The following is a 20,431-nucleotide window of genomic DNA, read 5'->3' as shown; positions in this document are numbered from 1 at the left end:
TGGGGTGGATGAAACTAGAGTGGCCTGAGTTGGTAACTGTTGAAGCTGGATGGTGAACACACGGGGTTCACTATACTATTCTCTCCTCTTTATATAAGTCTGAAATTTTCTATAATGACACACACAAAAAGCTTTTGCAAAGACTTAATCAGGCAGGGGCCATTCTGCAAAGAGAGGAGAGCGTGACTCGGGGACGGAAGGGAGCCACAGCCCACTGCGGTCAGGGAGCATCCAACCATTCAGCGTGGCTGGAGCATCCCATTCAGGGCAGAGCAAGGATGTGGTTGGAGATGATGCTGGCGGCCAGGCGGGGCGCCACCCTGCTGCGTCCTGATGGTCTGGCGAAGGAGTGTGAATCTTTGGGCCACAGGGAAACCCTGGGGCATTCTGAGTGCTGGAAGGAAAGGATCCTATCTGTGCCCCAGCGGGACTGCTCTAGGGACTTTGACGAGGAGTTTGAGGGGATCAAGTGGGGAGCACAGCAGAAGGCTGCTGCAGATGCCCTGGTAACCGATTTTAAGACCTGGATAAGGATGTGGTGGGAGAGGAGAGGAGTCAGAGCTCGGGAAGATCTTAGCAAACATGACGGGCGCACCTCGGTAGTTAATTACACAAAAGGGAAGAATGAGGAAGAGGGACAAATGCCTCCAGCTCTACCTTGGGATGGACATTAACCGAAAGGACATCCCAGAGAAGGAGTAATTATCTAATAGTGTTTTTGAGAATAAAAGCTCTTGGTGGAACCCAGCATTCTAGGCTGAGAACTCTATGACCTTCCTCGTATGACAACTGCGTACCCCCTTACCGGCCATAAACCACTGCCTTGGTACGGGTTCCTTCCCTTACAGACTCATACGGGGTCAGGGTTGGGAGAAGGTTCCAGTAGCATTTAGCCTAAGGCCTCCTTGTACAATGGGAGGTATGGAGATGTTAATGGACTTACCCAAAATCCTTGTGATCTTTTTTAACATATGTAAGGCTGTCCTAACTTCAAAAACAGCAGCAGAATCCAACACACACATCTAACCACTCTTTTCTACCGACCTGACTGCTGGTCTTCGCTCCTTCTTCATAGTCAAATACCCATTTCCTTCTAATCTGGAATTCGCTTCTTGAATCTCCACAGTATTTATTTATCCACGCTTTGCATGGTATTACCCTAAAATGAACTGTGTGAGACGTCCTTGTTCACGTACGCGGCCTTCCCTCCATCATGGCAGTTTCCCCTTGGCTTTCTGTGGGCTTTGAACGCAGTCTGTCGGGCCCCCCATAAACTCTGTTCCCGGTCCTTCTATCGGTGACCTTCCCTTGACCCTCCCTCGCTCTCCCACTCCAGTTCTCGCCATCCACTCTCCTCAGCCCCCTCTTCCTCCAGAGCTCTAAGCTTGTGTCGTGAGCCTACCTCTCTGTTCAATCAGTTACTCTGGGGTCAGTCACCGTGCTGTCTACACTTCCTTCCTCTGGGTTCAAATCCAGGCCTGACAGCCGTCCACGTGGCAAAGTGCTGTGCATGTCACAGTGTCACGTGCCGATGACGTGTAACTAGAGGCACGGTGCCTTCTCAGAGAGAAGCGATCCACGCTCCCCAGGGCGCCCTGCTGGGCTGGAGCACAGTTGCCAGGGTCACTGACAGATGAGAATGGGTTCTGAAAACAGCAACGAGGTCAGTGAGGGGTCTAAAAACACCACCACATGGAAACCACTGAAAAGGCTAAGAATGATGAGCTTGGGGAAGACAATGCCCTTGGGAACCAGCTTTCTTCAAGTTCGTGAGAACTTGCCCCATAGCGTGGGACATGGATGTGTTCTTTCTGTTTAAGAAAGCAGGAATCTGAAGGAGGTATATTTTAGCTCAAAAGGAGGAAAGTCTCACAAATACCTCAGGTTGCACACACGGGAAGGAGCTGCCTCTCGAAGCAGTGGGCTCTGCCATTGCTGAGGTGTTGAAGGAGGAATGTCTGCTCGGAGAGGGAAGTGACCCCCGAGACCCCCCTCCTCCAACACCCTGGGAGTCACTCTCCCAGCAGAGAGCCCGTCAGCACCACAGACAGCAGTCCTGTCCGACTAGCTGAGTCAGTCACTGGTGCTGCTGTTCTCTTGGACTCCTGGACTGGGAATCCCCAGCACCCTGGACTCCTAGCTCTTGTCGGATCCCTATACTTCCGCCTCCAGAACGTTTCTTTGATCTTTCTCTTGATTATTAAATTCCGTGGATACTGTTACTATCCACACTTGCCAAATCACCCATAGATAAAAGTCATTGGATTTTGTGATTGGAATGGTCCCTGGCGGGACAAAGCCCGACCTGTGTTCTTTTAAGTCAGGAGAATGAGACACAGAAAAAATTAGACACTTGTCTGAGGTCACACAGTTACAAGTGGTGGTTCTAGATTGCACGTCTCCTAGCGCCATGTTCTGTCCGTTGTCCCAAACCGCAGGAGCTCCAGGGTTCTTTATTGTCATTCCAGCCGCTCTGATACATTTCAACTTAGCGGGCTTTATAGAGATCAGCCACGACTTAACCACGGGATGGCTGGTTTATTTGTACAATCCCGTGATGGTCTCTGGTCAAATCATATTCGTGAATCTAGATCTAGGAATTATCCCCATTCTCTTAATTGTAAGAGACGTCTGTGTCTGCTTTGAGTTGAATGACAGTTCTTTCCTGTGCTTCTCACAGATACTGCCAGAGGAAGACAGATGAATTGTGAAAAAAAGAAGAATTCTAGCCAGCTCAACCTCTCTAGAGTCTGCAAATCCAGGTCATTTGGATTGGAAATCTATCACTGCACTCCAACGAGTACAAAAATCCCATCTATTATGTTCTCTGGCTGCACCCCGATGACCCCGTGAAAGGTCCTGGACTCACACTGGTTCTTCCGTTGCCATTCTGCTCTCTTCTATTTCTTGTGCTTGTTTCAGCCAAGGTAATTTAGCTTCCACTGGGCCTTTTTCTAAGAAAAGAGGAATATAAACATCAAGTTTAATTATTGTTACCCATTAAAGAGTTGGATACATGATCGTTATTTGTCAAAGACTTCATGAATAAAGCAGTCGTGCCTTTTAAATGCAAGTTGAGTCCTTGCACTGTACAGAAAGTGGCTTCTGGATTGAACCAAAAATTTGTCCCATTTCTTTTTTTAATCAACACATTATCAAAATGTGATGCAACAAACCATCCATAGCACAGTTGAGTATGTTCTTCAAGTGAACGTAAAATGCCTTTTATAAATCAATACCAGTTTGTGCTGTGTTGGCATATCACAGCTCTTACTTCAACCACACCAGCTTGCTTTTGCCACACTTTCTTTTTTGTGCATTGAATGAAGAAATTAATAGAGGACAGCAAATAACACAGAGGTTTAGAAAACTGGGAGGAGGAGATTCTGCGCGATGGTTTACTTAAACTTTTATTGTAGCTGTTGAGGAAGACGATTGCCAATCACCGCTGGCATGCAGAAGCAAGCCACGCCCCTTCTGTCCTTGAATCTTTCTAAGACGCGAAGAAAGAACAATCTAGTTACGAAATGAGAAAGGGAATCATTGAGGGCTGCCTCAGGGACATCACACACACCAGCAAAGTGGCTGTGGAAGTGCAGCAGGAAGCAGAAAAAGACGCCACTGATGAAGTCACACAGTCAGTATTTACACCTTGTGTGGCAGCCAGTAATTTTTCTTGAAGAGAGAGTCAAGTACTTGCTGAAAGGTTAATGATGAGGCAATTTGTATGGATAATAAACTCAGAAATAATGAGGGAGCATTTCCCATCCCCTCTCCAGTACTGAAGACCCCTCTTTCCATTTCCAGAAAGAAAACACTTGCCGTAACTGTTGGTTGCACCTTACTGAAGTATAAGGAGATAATCACGTCTAGAAAGGCACACACATCTTAGAGATGATGCCACGACCCCCTCTCCAGGGCTGCTGCCATTTCTGCCAGTTCATGTGGGACAGATGGGAACTACAGAAGAGATTCTAAATGCATCTGCAGATCCACACTGAGAACTGGGATGCATTCTTCCCTCATTCCACAGCAGCAACAGGACACATGGCAAACACGATGTGCATCCTTCCAGCAGACGGTGTGTGTGACGTGCTGAGGGCACAAAGGGGAAAGGCCGTGGGGCAATTTTCTGGCTCCTCTGCCCCTTCATCTTCCTCCTTTGCTCCTACACTGGGACTTTGTTAGTTTAAGCCCAGACAGACAGGAGCCACTCTACATGTACTGAACCAGCAAGAGCTCAGTTTTCCCTCCAGGTCAGTTTATCACACAGGCCCAACTTCTTTATGCACATGGACAAGTCTGTTTTAATTTCCAGTGGAATGCTTTTTATGCGAAAGTTGGTAAATTGAAATGTAAATGCCGCAGTATCAGACCAAGCGCTGGAAAACACCACTGGATTTAACTTGAAAATGCACCACCAGCTCACCTTTTGGTTTATAACACGGGACAGGAATGATACATTCTTCCTTGATGTGTAACTTCAGCTGCGGGTTACAGCCACCGACGTGCTGTCCGCGATGGCTGACGCACAGGACGACCCGGTACCGCAACCCTCGGCCGCAAGTCACCGTGCACTTCAAAGAAGAAATGAGAAGCTGGTGAGATTCTGGTTCATGAAGAAATCACAAAGGCATTAATGTCTCATGCAAAGGGGAGCCACTGATCTACATCAATGTTAAACACAAAATGTTAAAAACAAAAAGTTAGATAATAATATGTACAGAAAGAGCAAAGGCTGATCTTCTGTGATTCCTACACTTTGGGGCCTCTCCCTTGCAAGGCCTCCGTCCAATTCTCAGCCTGAAAAGTATTTCAGATGAGGTCACAGCTCAAGAAAAACTGATGTGGCCTGAAATCTTTCTGCTCAAATATGAAAGAAATTTGAAATAGGCTTTTTCAAATTTGATTAATAAAGTATATGACATGATCCAGGGCGCCCCTCCCCCCCACCACAGTTTCCTCTGCTGTTTGCATGTTGCATTTGTGTGATCAGTTGTTACGACTGCTGAGCCAATACTGACACATTATGATTAAGTCCAGAGCTCGTATTAGAGTTGTCAGGTTTAAAAAATGTGTGATTTCTAATCATTTCTTTATTATTCTAAATAAAAATTCACTTAGGTCCCTGATATTTTCATTTTGTGTTCTTTGTTCTTAAAGAGTCATCTCCAAACTGTATAAACCTCAGGCCCCAACAATCCAGGATCCACCCACTCCCCAGGAGAGGCTGATGGTCCCGGGCATCCACTACAGAACAGGCACCATCCCACCTCTGTGGCCTCACTACCTGTCCCAACACAGCTGTAGGTCAACGGCTCCACTCCCTTCAAAGGCGAGCAGACAAACAGCCCACTACCCAAGGACTTTGCCAAGGCCACGCGGCTCCCATGAGGCAGACTGGGGCGCGCCAGGGCGTCCTGTTGCCAAAGCCAGGGGTTTCCCACTTTTACAGTTCGATGCATAAAGCTCAGAGCTTCCTTTTTCAGTGTGCAGATGCGCTCTGCATCACCCCAGACAAGCTTCCGGGGGTCCGGAAGCCTTTCAGAGCACACACACCCCTCCAGGAGAAGCAGAGCAAGGAGACCTCCCTCACTTCTGCATGTCCTCTGATGACCACCGAGCAAAGGCCGTCATGAATCAAGGAGGTCTGAGAGGAGACCCTACTTCTGGAAACTGATTCACCTACCAGTAAGATCTATCAACTTGAAATACATATGATATTGACAGGCTCTTTAATACTGACCGAAAAAGAAAACGAAAATTCTGCCCAAAGAGAAAGAAAGCAATATGAGCAGGCTGGTGAATCCAAAGGCATATCAGGTCCTGCCCAGGCCCTCCAGGAAGCTGGACACTTACCCAGCGACGCCGTCGGCGTTTACATTCCCAGAACTCCTCTCTGGAGCTTAATAGATCCTTAATGATCCCTGAGGATGTACTTGATTTCTTTTTTAATGAAAAGTATTAAGAGCCAAAAGGAAATGAGTTGGTTAACAATCTTTGTTTTGAAATTGTAAGTGATGATAAAGTCATGATATTGGTGGGGGTGGGGGTGGTGGTACAGCGGTCAGCACAGGGGTTCAGGTAGGACTTCTAAGAGCTGAAGCAAACCCTGCAGGTTATGGAAGGAAAGCGTTGATTTCAGATGCTAGATCATGCTGTGATCGTGGGCACAGAACTCGGTTCCAAGAACTGAATGACGTTGCTGTAATAAAATCCTTCCATCTCTGTTTAAATATGTCAACAAGCTTTCCCAGTGTATATGCAAAACAAAACAAGAAATTAACAGAAAAACCAAGAATAAAATGATTGCTGAAGCCATATGTCATTCTGGCAACAGACTATTTTTTAAGTGATTCTCAGTTTCGTAGAAAGACTGACTTCAAATGAATTTTATATGTAGTATATTTGCCAAAACTTGAAATATATTTTGTTGTGTTTCAGGGTGTATTAAAATTTAATAACAACAATCCAGGGGCACATTTCTCATACTTAGAGCCTCAGGGCCACAGGAACTTAGAATAATTTCAATTGCTATACACATTTTCTTGGAGTAAAGCAGAGTAGTGTAATCAAGATATTTCAAGCAGAGAAATGCGTTATATTAGGATAAATGTCCATGGGGAGAGTGGATTGAAAATATTTCGTTCAAGGGGAAAAATGCAAAACACCCAAATCATTCAAGAAGAGCTGGTTTGTGTGTTTTTTCAGCGAAAGATGGTGAGAACAGGAATCATCAGAGCATTTACATTCCACTGGACACATTTTTAAAATGCTGTTGACATGTTTACTTTAAAAATGTCAGCACTGACAGCATGTTGGAAATGACATTTGTTGACATTTTTTATTTAAACTTGAGATAAGAATATTTTAGATGCCAACCTAAATATCTGTGAAGAGGTATGTAATTTTCCAAACTTCTTTTTAGAGCGTGCATGAAAAAGAATTAATAACACATGGCAAATAATCATTAAAATCTGAAATTTAACTGAAAGTGGCATGTTCTCAGGCCTTACCTGAGACCACTCCATGGCGACCCACTTGGGACAGTCAAACAGATTGCAGGTCTGCATGACCTTGGGTTTGGGGGCGTACATGCACTTCCACTCCTCCACCTGCAGGATCTCTCCGTGCAATGACTCCTCGACACACACGAAGCTCCGTCTCTGAATCCCACCTCCACAGGACACTGAACACGCCGTCCAAGGATTATGTTCCCAGCTCAAAAGCAAACACGCAACACCACGTTATTTATTTGCTCTTTCCTTGTTTCTTTCAACTTTGCAAAGATGGTTGCTTCGAGTACAGCTTCCAGACACCAGGTGTGGTTCAGCTGAAGGAGCGGGGCATTTACGGTCCCACGACTTTCATCTTAACTGCCACCCACAAGCTACAGCCACAGGTGGTAACTCCTCTGTCCCTGAGGTCACTGTCAACTGGGAATCATATTCCTGCCTCCCTCCCCTTCAGAGGGCCATTCTGAGAATCAAATTAATTAAAATTCAGAGTGTGAAAACATCTGTACAATGTCTTTGAACTGTAAACACTAGTGGATAATACTACTAGAGAGTCATGAAAACTCAAAGCCAGAGAGGACCACACTCATCATCTGGGTGCAGAAGAGGATTCAAATTTCTGATCATTTTGAAACCCTTACACTCTGCGTGTAACACCCAGTCATCCAAAATAGTGCTCGACCTCCAGGGATGGGACACATTGCCTCTAGGACCAGCCTAGCTGTCTTGTTCTTAAAAAGAGCTTTCTTATTGAATTGAAGTCTGTTTCCCCTCAGTTCTCTGTAAACGGTCTTGTACCTATTCCTCTTAACATTTTAGGCCATTGCTAACAGGCACTACAGCTCCTTGCAAACTACTCCGAGCAGATTACAGAATGGAACAGGAAACAGTAACTCACCGTGGGAGAGGTTGGAAGTGGTCATAGGGCATGATCTCTTTAAATCCATCACTACAAATGAAATCGTTGTGAAAATATCATTTCTAAGTCAAGGAGTATACTGATTGATTTGACTAATATAGATTTAACATCCCCAAAGACAGAGCTCTTTCAAACTGAAAACTAAATATGCGAAGGGTTGTGAACTATTTCCCCAAATTCAGCCACTGTCTCCTTAAGTTGCAGGACCATCTCTAACACACACCATCCCCCGTTATACGAACATACAGAAAATGGAACTAGGGCTACGCATTAATCAAAGGAAAGAGTTTCCCTTAATTTACATAAGTCTATTCCCTTGTTGTGGTCTAAAAAGCTTATTCTGATAAAACACATTGACAATATTAACACACTGTCATATTAGTAGGATCTTCAGAAAACCATTTTATTTCACCAAATTTGTACTTTTAAAAGGTCTCTAGTAATAACTCTGTTCACTCAGGATTACAGGAAACGGGCACGTCAGTAGTGAAACCCACTGAGTGTGCTTCCTTTTCCCCTTGCACACTTCTACCTTAGTCGGCTGGCACATAGATTTCTGGGGTGGGCGGGGGGTTTGGGGCTTGATATTGTGTTGTTATTTTAAGATATGGTAGTAAAGCCAGGAAACTTCCTCGGGCAATTCAACTTAGCAGGCACTACTATGTTCTGCAACAGGATAGTTTATGCATAGCTTTTCTGCTGTGGCATTACAACTTTTTGCTTCCTGGCACAGTGCATCATTTATACCGAATTGAATGTGAACATTTCAAAAGTCAAAATGTGGCAACGGGTGATGCAGTTTAAATCTAAAATGCTGAGTTCAAGATACTCGTGGTTGGCAGATGGACTAGACATCCTACTTAGGTGGAAATGCTTTAGAAACGCAGGAGATTCATTGTAACAGGTTTATAATAAAGTGTTCAATGTCACGGCACCTGGACTCAGCCTAGGATGAGGGAGGGCCAGGCGGAGGGAGCCGAGGAGCGGGAACTCTGACCACAGCCACGGGTGTGGCCGACTGTCCCTGCGGGCGTCCCAGGTCATGGACGGAAACGTCCCTCTGCAAAGAGCAGTCAGAGCTGCAGCTGATTTCTTTCCAAAGCACAAAGGGCAGGGGTGATGATGCGAACCTTGATGGGCAAGGGTCCATGCTGCACTCCTTCAGTTTGGGCTTGGGCTTTACATTTTCAGGGTAGTAATGGCAATAATGGTCAGGAACCACCCTCTTCAAGCGGATATCCACACATTCGGCAGAATTGAGCTGATAACCTAAAGGGAAAAAGGAGTCTCAATATGCCATCTGGGTCACTTTTACTTGGCTAAGTTATCCCTCATGCCCACCTAAGAAACTCAGTCCAGGGGTCCTCAGCCCTGGCTACACCGTGAACCACTTGTACGCCAGTGCCCAGGTTCCTCCACGGTTCAGTTATGGAAGAACAGGCAGCTCAAAACTCAGTGTTTTAAAAACAGATTCTCAGGGGCTTCTAAGATGACTAAGATCTGTGGCCAAGAATGACTAGTTGAACCAATTGTGATAGTTTTACTGATTTAACTAAAAAGTTACAACAGATCCCTTTAAAAACTGTTCGGGCCGCTGTGCAGAAGGCCAGCCATTCCTGAGCGCTCCGCTCACTGTCACCTCCTGCCAGGGGTCTGCCTGAAGCCCCTCTCTGGTTTCCTGATTTCCTCTCCTTCCCTGTCACCACCCCTGGAGACACCTACGCACAGCGTCTATGCCCTGAAATACGCATCTGTCAGGTAAGGTTGTGTGGTATCTGTCTTATCTGAGCAGGCGATACTGTGTCTTCAGTCCTGCTGTTTTCTCCATTTCTCAGGCAAGGTTACATTTTGAGAGCCACCCCTTGCCTTCCCACTGCATAATACCCCACTGCGGCATATACCACACTTCAGTGGTTTGCTGTCCTGGGGCATCTAGGGTGCCTCTGAGGCCAACTAACTCCTGCAACTGGAGAACAAGTACTGCCCATACAGTGGGGAGATCAGAACCCCCCACAAACCTTCCCCTGCTCACAGGCCTTCAGAGGAGAAAGAAGAAAGACTGATTCCCAATTCTTCTAGATTCAATCTCCACAGCCTCTGGGGAAAGTGAAGATTCCAAGCAGACAAGGGCCGTACATTTAAAAAAAAAACCAACTCCCAAAACGATGCTAATATTTCCTGAAAGATCTGGTTCCAGGATTCTTGTCACTTTATAAGTGTCATGTTAAGTTAAAAAAATAAAAAGATAATTCTTCAAAACCAGAATATTTTTCAGGGGGAAAAAAAACGCCTCAAGCTAAGCTGTCAGCCTCAGCCAATTGGTCTTAAGGTCTAAAAATACATTTAAAGGTCTGATTGCCCAGAGGAATCTGATTTTGTGGACCAGGAGACAGCTTTCTGCAAGTCACGCCTTGGATGTCGGCTGAGTGTAGAAGCACGGACTGGTGTGCGTCATGAAAAGCAAGGTCGGAACCACAAGAATGAACGTCCAAGTGGAGAGTCAATAAAATGATACTCGGGCACCAATATCTGCCAGAAAGTATGCAACGTCAGACGGCGATTACGATCTCGGTATTTTCTCCAGACTGATCTTACGTGTCCCCCGCACATGATTACAGAAAGGACCATCCCCGTACCTTAGAGACCAGTGAACTAATTTCCCTGATTATCCAAAAAGCATTGAAATGCCATTTATACAAATCATGTAGATTTGATTACTATGGTCTTTAAAGTTTGGTAATGCTTTCCTTGTGGTGTTTTTATTTTGTGGTGTGCTTTTACTTTCCCCCAAATGAGAATGAGATTGCAGCTCCTCAAATCAAAATAGAACCTTTGTTCTAAATGGAAACCTACTTCTAGGAGACAAAGCACATACAGGTGTTTACAGTTTGAGGAGAGACAATTAATTTTTCTCTTTAATTTTAAGGCAGGACAGAGAACCTAAAGGTGAAAGAAATGAGGCAGATTGCCTTCCTATTTTATGAACAAATGCACTGAAATTCTGCCAGCATGCAGAAAATGGCAGGCTGCGAGCGGACTCCCAGAGGCAGCCTGAACGTGCCCTCTGTTCTCAGGATCACCGCTCTCTTGAGCAGACAGGCTCCCTTCTAGATGCTCCTGCTGATGGTTCCGACAGGGCTGAGCGTGTCTTCCCTTGGGCACCCAAGTCCGAGACACATGTGTTCTCTTGCCGAGAATTTAACCAGCTGAACTGAGTCCCTTTATAAATGTCCCTCCCAGAGGAGAGGGTTTCTCTTTGTCTTACGTGTCTAAATGGGATCATCTCTGATAACTGTGTGAGGGCTGGTGAATAAATAAAAAAACAGAGATGGTTGCTACTCTGCTGAGTTAATTAAAAAAAAAAATCCCACAATCTCTTTGCTTTCATTTTGGCGTCCCTGAGAGACTCCTGCCTTCCTGGAGCCGTGGCCCAGCTGCCTGCAAGTCGGTGGGATTCTGCTCTGGATGTAAAATACACTGGTTGGGACCTACAGGTATATCCCACTCATCCTGAGAGTGTGAGAGTCATGTGTGCATCTCATAACTCATCACCAGAGAATGCCATGAGTGGGGACAGCCCTGACACCCGGAATCCCAGGAGGGGGGATCTGTGGGTTATACCGAGGCATTTTTGGCAAACTCAGACTTAGGTTCTGACATGAGGTGTCTCCTGAGTACCCACGGCTTGCCAGGCGCTGTACTGATGCTCTTTGCCATACATCATCTCATTCTGTCCCTCAACAACGCTGTAAGGGGGATCGTCCCACCCCACAGATGGGATGACAGAGGCTCAAATGTGTCTCCAAGTTGACTGGAGAAAAAGCCAAGAAGTGAGTGCAGATCCTTGGATGCTGACCCGACTGCCCCTGCATGCTCTGCCTCCAGGGCCCTGCCAGCTCTTGCTGGAGACTTCACCACCCTATTTTGGGGAACAGGATTGGTCCAGATGTGCGCGTCTCAGGCCCGGGTTGCAGGGATTCACTGCATTTACCCAGATCACAGTCTCACCTGCAAACAGTGCTTCACCTCACTCAGCTTTGAGGGAGGGCAAATGTTTGTAAGAATTTCCCTTACAGCCTGCTGCAAAATCCGATGCCCAAAGGGCTGAAGCTAAAGAAGTACTTGCCTCAGAGCAATGTTTATAATATTCAACAAAATACATTACTTCTGTCGAGAGAAACAGAATAAACGGAGAGGATCTGAGAGCTGGCAGCGACTTAAAGTTCACCACTGTTTTCCTTGTACTTGTTTTGGAATCAGGCCCTATTTATGACAAGAGAGGAGAGTTTTCTGCTTTAGGTAGTAATATTTAATTCTTTTTGGAAACATGTTAATTTTTTTTAAAAGGTTCATTTAAAGAAAACACCCTAAGTGCGTAACAGTGCAGGGGTGACGCAGACAGGGTCGCAACAGTGACGTGAATACCCCAAGGCCCTTCTTCAGAGAGGCGGCTCTCAAGCTTGAGTGCCCACCGCAGCCTCCCGGAGGGCCCGCGGGAACAGACGGCCGAGCCCCACCCCGGAGATTCGGATTCAGGGAGGCCAGCGCGGGGCCTGAGAATCTGCATTTCTGACAAGTTCCCAGGAGGTGCTGGTCCAGGGACGCCCCTCTGAGAACCTCGGCTGCAGGTTCATGATCAAGTGTCCACTGCCTGAGCCTGGCTTAAGAAGACGAACGGGACTAACTGGGAAGATCAATGGTTTACTTTCTTTCTAGTGCCCCATTCAACCCTCAGACTGTTTCTCTTTTGTTCCCAGTGACACCAGCTTCTTCTGGGATCCGGGTGGCCCAGCGCCCCTCGCAGAAGTGTCTGCCTCCAGCTTTATTAAGAAGCCTAAATCCCAGAGGGAAGGGGTCTGGGCTGCATATTTACGGAAACCTGACATTGGCCGAGGAGCCCTCCTTGATGCACATCACTTACAGGAGAGAGGGCAGAATCCCGGCTCGGTTCTGGCCCTCCGAGGAAGGAAGTGGATATTCTGTAGCCCTGGAGGGAACAGAAGGTTTGGGGCTGGGCTGAGTTAGGCTGGGCTGAAGGGGGAGGGCTTATTCTAGCTTTCCAAACAGAACCATGAGTGAGCCTGCTCACGCTGACCGGCCCCACGTGCGGTAGGTGGTTCGGGGGTGACGTGGGACAGTCACTTAGCATGGGGCTCTGGCATCTGGCAGACCTGCAGCCAGACCCTGGCTGAGCTGTTCACTAGCTGAGCAAACTTGAGCACATTCTTTACTTTTCCTAAGTTTCAGTTTGCTCACACATAGGATGAAAACAAACCTTTCTGAGGGTGGTTTGGAAGAACACACATGTTGGCGAGTAGCCTGGCACGTGTGGCTTGACACCTGGCAAGTGCCCAGCTGCCTAGAACTCTCAGGGAAGAGTCAGCAAAAGTTCCTCTAGCAAGTCTAGTAACTCATGGTTCTCTTGGACTAGTTAAGACTCTTCAATTTAGAAGTTCAGTTCAGAAAAAGAGAGTCACCCTAACAGTGGCTCTGGTGGCCTCCTTGTTTGCTCCAGAGGGTCACTGCTTCTCCACATTAAACCCAGTTATCATCCACCCGAATGTCTGCAAAGAAGTGAAGCACGTGTGCAGAGCCCTCGGCTACACAGGGCCCAGAACCTTCCTCAACTGTCTGTGCAATCCCTGGACTAAGCACGCACCAAGCGGGACTTCCCCTTATCCCTTAGCAGATACCCTTCCCCTTCTTGCTAAATGTGTCCCCTGGCACCTCAGCAGAGACTGGATGGAAATCTAAGCACTAGAACCAACCCATCCTTCAACTGGATTAGGCCAGGCAAGTCGCTTAGTCTCTGTTTCTCAAGTTTTCCACAGAAAACTAAAAATACTATAAGCCTTATGGATGATCAAGAAGAGAGGTGCAAAAATGCATGTAAACAGGCTTCCAGCTTTTTGCTAAAAGCAAAGAGTGTTTTCCGAATCCCACCTGCACCTATCCCCAAGAAGGAGGCAAATGCACACATCACCACCCCCGCTGCATCCCAGGCTGCACAGACGCTGCGTGATGGCCTCTAAATACCGCGCCAATTTTACAATCAGCTTCAAACATGCAGATGCGTCATTTCCAACCCTGAGCTCTAACTACTCATGAACACAGTCGGGGCCTCACCTCCTCCACACGTCACAGTGCAGGGAAAGAAGTCGGTCTGTCTCCACTGATGACTGACGGGCTGGTAGAAGAAGAACTGGACCACACTGTCCTTGGCCACAGGGTACCTGGTCTGGACAGAGAGAGCTGTGATAGCGCAGCTGCCCACGGGGAGCTGGGGCTTCCCACACCCTTCAGAACGCAAGGCTACACTTCACTTTCATAGATGGTCACATGGTTAACATAACAAACTATGGCACAGGAATGAGTCCAAGGATTTTAACATGTGATGGATTTAGATTTGTCATAAGTTGGGGTTCAGAAGATCTTCAACCAGTGTCCCGGGAGACATTTTTCCAGATAATTCCATGCCTGTGAGTTCAAAAATGTAGATGGACTTTTTAGTTTGTTTGATTGTTTAACATTTTTCTCTTCCTGATACATTTGATTTCAGCTTCCACAACAGCAAGGACTAAGGCAGTCTGGGTTTGTTTACAACATGGCACATAATTGGGTTCTTATATTTTTAATAATAACATCTTTAAGCAGATCCTTCTGAAAGATCCTTCTGAAAGCACAACTGCAGAAACTCAAATGTAGATGAATACGTGGTGTTTACGTATAAGCATCCCAGTACCTAACCAAAGAGGCGCGGGGACACCGCTAAGACTGAGCAAGCAGTGATTGGCAGACATACAGTGATTATTTGCAAGCATCAAGCTCCCTCTCTGCTTTTTTCTTTTCTTCCCTAATGATTGAACAAATGAATGAACTGGGGAAAACTCCCAGAATGCACTACAAAGATTAAGAAAGGGAAAATGAAAGTTAAGTTCATGGAGGACAGATCCAGAAATGCCAACATATATATGAGATCAAGACAGAGACAACAAGAGAGAGTAAAGGACACTGACTCTCAGTGCTGTGCCTCACGCTGTTTTGAAATGCACGTGAATACGTGAAGTCAGTAGCTGCCTCCACTGCCCTGCAAGACCAGACATAGCCTGTTCTTTGAGAAGAAGGAAAACAGGTCAAATCCTTGTCCCTGGGGAGGTCAGAGGTGCCATCACAGCTCCTCAGAAGAAAAGAGATCTTTTGGAGAACATAAATATATCCTGAGGTTGGAGGAAACTGAACACAGAGGTGTGTATAGCTGAGAAATAATGGAAAAGGCAGTTAGAAAACATTTTCCCACAGAAACACAAAATACCGGAGTGGGAGAAAAATGAGAGGCAACTGGCATAAAAAGGAAGATTTCAGACCACAAGGAAGGGAGAGGTTTTCCCCCTGAAGATGGACGCCTGTCTTAAAAGAGGGGAGAAGCCACCAGCAACAGTAAAAATAGTTAAACATAGCAAGAGATGTCTTTATCAAAGCCATTTAACCTTTTATTAGGTGATTCTCATGGGCAGACTTAATATTGACATTCACCAGCAGCTGCTCGCAGAGGCAAACATTCGGCGAGTTCTCCCTGGATGGCAGTGCCCCTCTTACCATCCCGCCAACAAAGCACACAGCACCGGGAACTGGACCAAGACCCTCTGCGGCTACCTGGGGGCAGCATGTGCCTGTTAAAGGAGCAAAGAGCAACACCTCCGGCTCTGAGACAACATGTCATGACTCAGCAGGGCCGTGACAACAGTCACAGTGAGAAACATCATTCAGGGAAACGAGAGAGGTCAGTGAGAAAGCCACGGGGGAGGAGAGAGAAGGGCAGTTCTCAGGAATGATCCAGTCGCGAAAACACAGCTTCTGAAAAAGTAGAAAAAGAAATCTTGGTGTCACGGGGCAGTGCGTTGGTAGGATGCACAGCCTACACGGCAATGACAGCGAAGGATCAAACGCCCCGTGGGTGTCTTCATATTTCACTCTCTCTGCCAGGACACAGCAGTTTTCAGCAGTCCATTTATTAAAGTCTGTGCGATAAGGTCGCGTCTGGGAAAGAGCGTGCGGCGGTGTTCTTCGCAGCACGCTGGCTGGGCAGCACAGTGCCCTGGGTGGGCACAGCTGGCCTTCCCCCCACACCCCCTCTCAGGCTGAAGCCAGGTCTTCCGGCTGTACGCCAGCTCCTTTTGATCGACTGGAATGGAAGCGATACAAGGAAACGCACGGCTGACCATCATCGGTGACCTCAACGCACTTGACCTCCCAAAGCACAGCTGTTGCTCGACTGCCCCGGGGAGCCACAAAGACGCCAACTGAAGGGAGGAATCCGCATCTGAGCACACGGGCGGGGTGACGCCAGTGGGGAGAAGTGACCAGCGGGGAAAGATATTTCCTAGAAACCCACACGACTGGACTTGTAAGTCGGGGAAAAACAACATCAGAGGCATTTAGCTTCGTTACACGGTCTCTGGTTTTGCCAAATTCGCTCCACCGCACACACCACATCCATGAAGGACGGTGGCTGTAGGCATGAACATGAGGCTCAGATTTAACACCCTCTTTGACGAATACCTACTTTAAAAAACCTGTTCAGTCAAGAGAGATCTAAAGCTTTCCAGAGGTTGAAGTTAAAGCCCAGAATTGTTGATTAAATCTAAGAAAACTGGGACTCAGAGATGGGAAAATAGGACACTGAGCACTAATCAGACTGTGGCCATATGCTATTAAAATGCACTCTAGTAAGAGGTGAATACATAATTTGGGCAGGAAGGTGTCAAATTTTTAATTATGCAAGGGATATATGAATATGTTCTTTGTAAGAATTACTTTAAGTATTAGAATAGTATTAAGTAAAACTGAAATCACGCCCCCAGAGCACCTATTCCCTCTAAAAAAGCCATCGTTTCTCCTGTGGTTCCAGTTTGGGGCATATCGTCTCAAATCTTAAGAAGAAATATAGGCGCACACTCACAGAAATGTATAGTTTGTGCATATGCACTTCTCTGCATGGCATCAAAACACAACGTATTCCCCACGCTGGCACCACTAGACAGTATCTTGGCATTTTAGCCTCGATGGCCATTGTCCCATCCCAACACTGGGCTGCCTCCTGGCCTCCTGCTCAGTCCAAGGTCCCCACGCTGCCTTGAGAAGAATGCAGGTCTCTGAGTAGGAATGAAGAGATAATTTTTTTTTTAAGTGTGTGTGTGTTTTACTACCTGAGAACCAAATGGGAAAGGCCTATGAGGAGCAAAACAAGTTTATGGTTCATGCACGACCGTGGATGAGAGAGGACAGACAGACAGGTGGTGCCTCTGACCTTCCAGAAGGACAAGAGCATGGGGCCGATGCTCTGAGGGCCCGACACAGAAGTCCCTTCAGTGCCTGAGAATGGCAGTGGGAACGGCCGTGAAGAGCACCTGACATGCACACCTTCACCGTCAGGAGCACAGCGGGGAGTGGTGCGGACTGCGGCAGGGAGGGAGTGCCCTGCCCAGCAGGCAGCTGCCGCCCAGTTGCCATGGCACAGTCACTACAAGCAAGTTGGCAGATCTCCCCATTTTCAAAGAAAAGCAGAAAATGCTATTTTTGCTATTTTTATGCTAAAATCCTCTGATTTTTTAAAGTTTGACCATTTAAAATCCAAAGTTGCAGAACAACTGCACCAGCCACCTCGTGGCTGGTCAAGCTGCAGTGAATCTGGGGCGCGGGACACCATCTGCATCTCTGGGCCCGCTCCACACGCGTTTCTTCGCGGGAATGAGTGATGTCTCAGTGCCATATTCTTTGACAAATTCCTGTGAAGGCATCGTGTCTTTTCATAGGTGAAGATGTCGCTCGTAGTTACGGCCATTTTCTTCCATTTCCATTTAACGTGAGTTTCTAAAATGGGATGAAACCACTCCCCACCCACCCACCCACTGAAATTCACTTTTTTTCATGGCTTCGGTAACTTCTGTTTTATCAGAAGTATTTCAAATTGTGTCACCTTGGAGATACAGTGGCCACTGCATTTCATGTTTGAGTGAGGACAGATGCCCCCAGTTTACTCAGAGAGGGGAGCAGGCTGCTGGTTTCGGGCGAGAGAGTCCTTGTGGGGGGCCTGTGACAGGTGCGTGACAAGCCTGTGAGGAGATGTTACCAGTGGCAGGAGCGAGGGGATGGACGGGCCTCTTCCTCTCTGCTCTCCTTTGTAAGGACCACCTGAAGACATGCGGCCTTTAGCCATTGACCGTTTTACCAAAGTCCATTTAGAGGTTTAAAACTGAACACAGCAACTAGAGGCTATAAATGCAAAACTACTCATTCCCCTATAGAGCAACACTTGCTTCTTAACTACTAGACTTTAGGAGCAGAAACTTAAGAGAAATGAACACTTTTTAGGAATCGACTGCCAAGATGGAAATATTAATAATACATGGCTCTGTGTAAAAACAATCACTGATCACTTCCTGCTGAGCAAACTTACTGTTTTCAAAATTCAAGATGCACTGGGCTTCAGATGCTTGACATTTGTGAGAGGCTCACCCTACCTTGAAGATGAAATCAGCCATCAGAGGTCCTGGGATCTTAAAGGTTTGCCTCTCTGAGCCCCTCTGAAATTCAACTGTCGTGTTTTCTACAACAAAAACTCCAGGGCTGTTGAAGCTGTGTTCCCCTTTGCTTCCTTGAAGTGTTTTCGATTCAATAACTGAAATGCAAAAATAAAATTTAAATGAGAGGACTGCCTAAAAAGAATTTTATTTCAAAACATATTTTGCTACATATAATAGCTACGATACTCAACACAATATATCCCCTTAGTTTACAAACACCCGTTTATATTGGTGGAATAAACACGTAAGCTTTTTAGTTGTCCACAAAAAAGGAGCTAATGAGGGTGGTCGGTCCAGTTAGGTCTACTCAGCCCTTTGCAGTCATTTCCACAAGGGGAAGGCAAAAATGTCTCTTTCTTTATATTTTTCATGATGCAGCTATAACCCAGACTAAAGCTATGTTACTTATCTTATCACCTATTCAGAAGATCTTCAGCCTAGTCTTGTTTTAGACAAAACCACAGTGAATTCTGAATTTTCCTTTTAAGAAAAAAGATTTTTATTATTTTGCAATAATTATGGATTCACAGGAAGTTGCAAACATCACTGACAGGTCCTGCGTGCCTTTCATCCAGTTTTGCCAGGTGGGGTGGTCACATCTGACACCTACTGTGAAAGACCAAGACCCAGAAATTGCCATCAGTACTCTGCGCGCATACAGTCCGATGCCAGTGTGTCACACGTCACCACAGTCAAAGCGCCCACCCGCTCCACCCCACGAAGTGCTCTCGCGCGCGAGCTACGCAACCTCGTCACTCGCATTTGCTTCTATATGAATACAAGGGCTTTAAATCTCCTAGAGAAAAATGCCAACAGTCTAACCAAAACAGCATTTCTACTTCATTGAAGTGATTTCTTTCCTTTCTTCTTCTATTTTGCAAATGTCACCGCATTTAAGAGACCTGGTCTGAGGTGGAGAGAGGCAATTTAAAAAGAAAGCGTGGCTGGAGGCTGGGGCCCCTGCGTTTCGGGCCTCTGCTCCACCCCTGGCCCTCTGCCTTGGGCTCTCCCTGCTGCCTTCCTCAACGAAGCTGGAGCAGAAAATCTCCCGCGTCCTCCTTCACTCGGAAGCCTACGCTTGGATCGCTGCAATTATTCGCTGCTGCTTTAACCATCTTGACTCCATTCAGTGTCAAACTCAGAAATGGAGAACTGGTAAGAGACGACCGAGTGGCCTGGCGTAGGGGCTGCAGCCTGCGCGCTGCCGTGCGCCCCCTGCTGTCCTCGGCTGGAGTCCTTGGGCCACTGCCGCAGCCGCAGCCATTCAAGCGCCCTGGACGGACTGCATACCAGGCATTAGGAGACATCCCCGATTATCCCCGACAGGCAGGCTGGGAACTTTTCTGGGAAAATTCAAAGGCTGGACAGGAGCTACCTGATCTGCAGAAGTCATCAGTGGTCGAAGAATAACGCTGGCTACGCTCAGGCACGCACAACCCCAACCACTTTGGCCCTGGTCTCCGCGACCGCAGTAGATTTTTGAAAAGCATGAGATTAAATTCATTTCCTAGTTCCAATGAAGATATAAAACTGAGTGTTATAAAATGAGCTGTCAGTAAAAATGAGATGGGAAACTCAAGATAGCAGGATGGCCCTCCACTGGATGAATCAGCCCCTCAAAGTATAAGGAGGAAAACCAATGAGCATTCAGCCAATATCAGAACACAAAATGAAGCCGGACAAAACCCATCCTCAGAGAAGGCATACAAAACCCCAAGTTTCTAGACTAAAGTTTTGCCTGCAGTGACTTGATTAAATTCCAATAGTGTCAATGGATTCTGCATCTGCACTGGGGCTGTGATCGCTTTACCACGGGCTTAGGCTTCTGATCACAGCTCTCCAGGTATCCCCAGGCTGCAGTTATAGCCGGAGTGTCAGGTCTGGGAAGGCGATCAGGGCGGAAGGGAAGACCT

The 20,431-nt window shown here is 46.7% G+C and overlaps 1 protein-coding gene across 14 annotated transcripts in view; it reads right to left on the bottom strand.

Annotated features, from left to right (window-relative positions):
* ADAMTSL3 (ADAMTS like 3) overlaps positions 1 to 20,431 on the bottom strand; it is a 258,020-nt gene that overhangs the window by 97,716 nt on the left and 139,873 nt on the right. For all 14 annotated transcript variants that reach the window (XR_008994675.1, XR_008994674.1, XM_057494774.1 and 11 more), the window contains 7 exons: positions 18,456 to 18,613; positions 14,062 to 14,173; positions 9,066 to 9,204; positions 7,915 to 7,965; positions 7,017 to 7,221; positions 4,430 to 4,577; positions 2,870 to 2,954 (listed from right to left, as the gene is read on the bottom strand). Coding sequence is in view for 12 of the 14 variants with exons in the window: in XM_057494774.1 (XP_057350757.1) it covers positions 2,870 to 2,954; positions 4,430 to 4,577; positions 7,017 to 7,221; positions 7,915 to 7,965; positions 9,066 to 9,204; positions 14,062 to 14,173; positions 18,456 to 18,613 (898 nt within the window). In the remaining 2 variants the exon portion in view is untranslated. The remainder of the gene's footprint in view (positions 1 to 2,869; positions 2,955 to 4,429; positions 4,578 to 7,016; positions 7,222 to 7,914; positions 7,966 to 9,065; positions 9,205 to 14,061; positions 14,174 to 18,455; positions 18,614 to 20,431) is intronic.

The sequence above is a fragment of the Manis pentadactyla genome, chromosome 18, assembly GCF_030020395.1.
Source record: "Manis pentadactyla isolate mManPen7 chromosome 18, mManPen7.hap1, whole genome shotgun sequence".
NCBI classification, from domain to species: domain Eukaryota; kingdom Metazoa; phylum Chordata; class Mammalia; order Pholidota; family Manidae; genus Manis; species Manis pentadactyla.
Note: the sequence above shows the minus strand (reverse complement) of the source record. Positions and strands in the feature narration are given on the sequence as shown.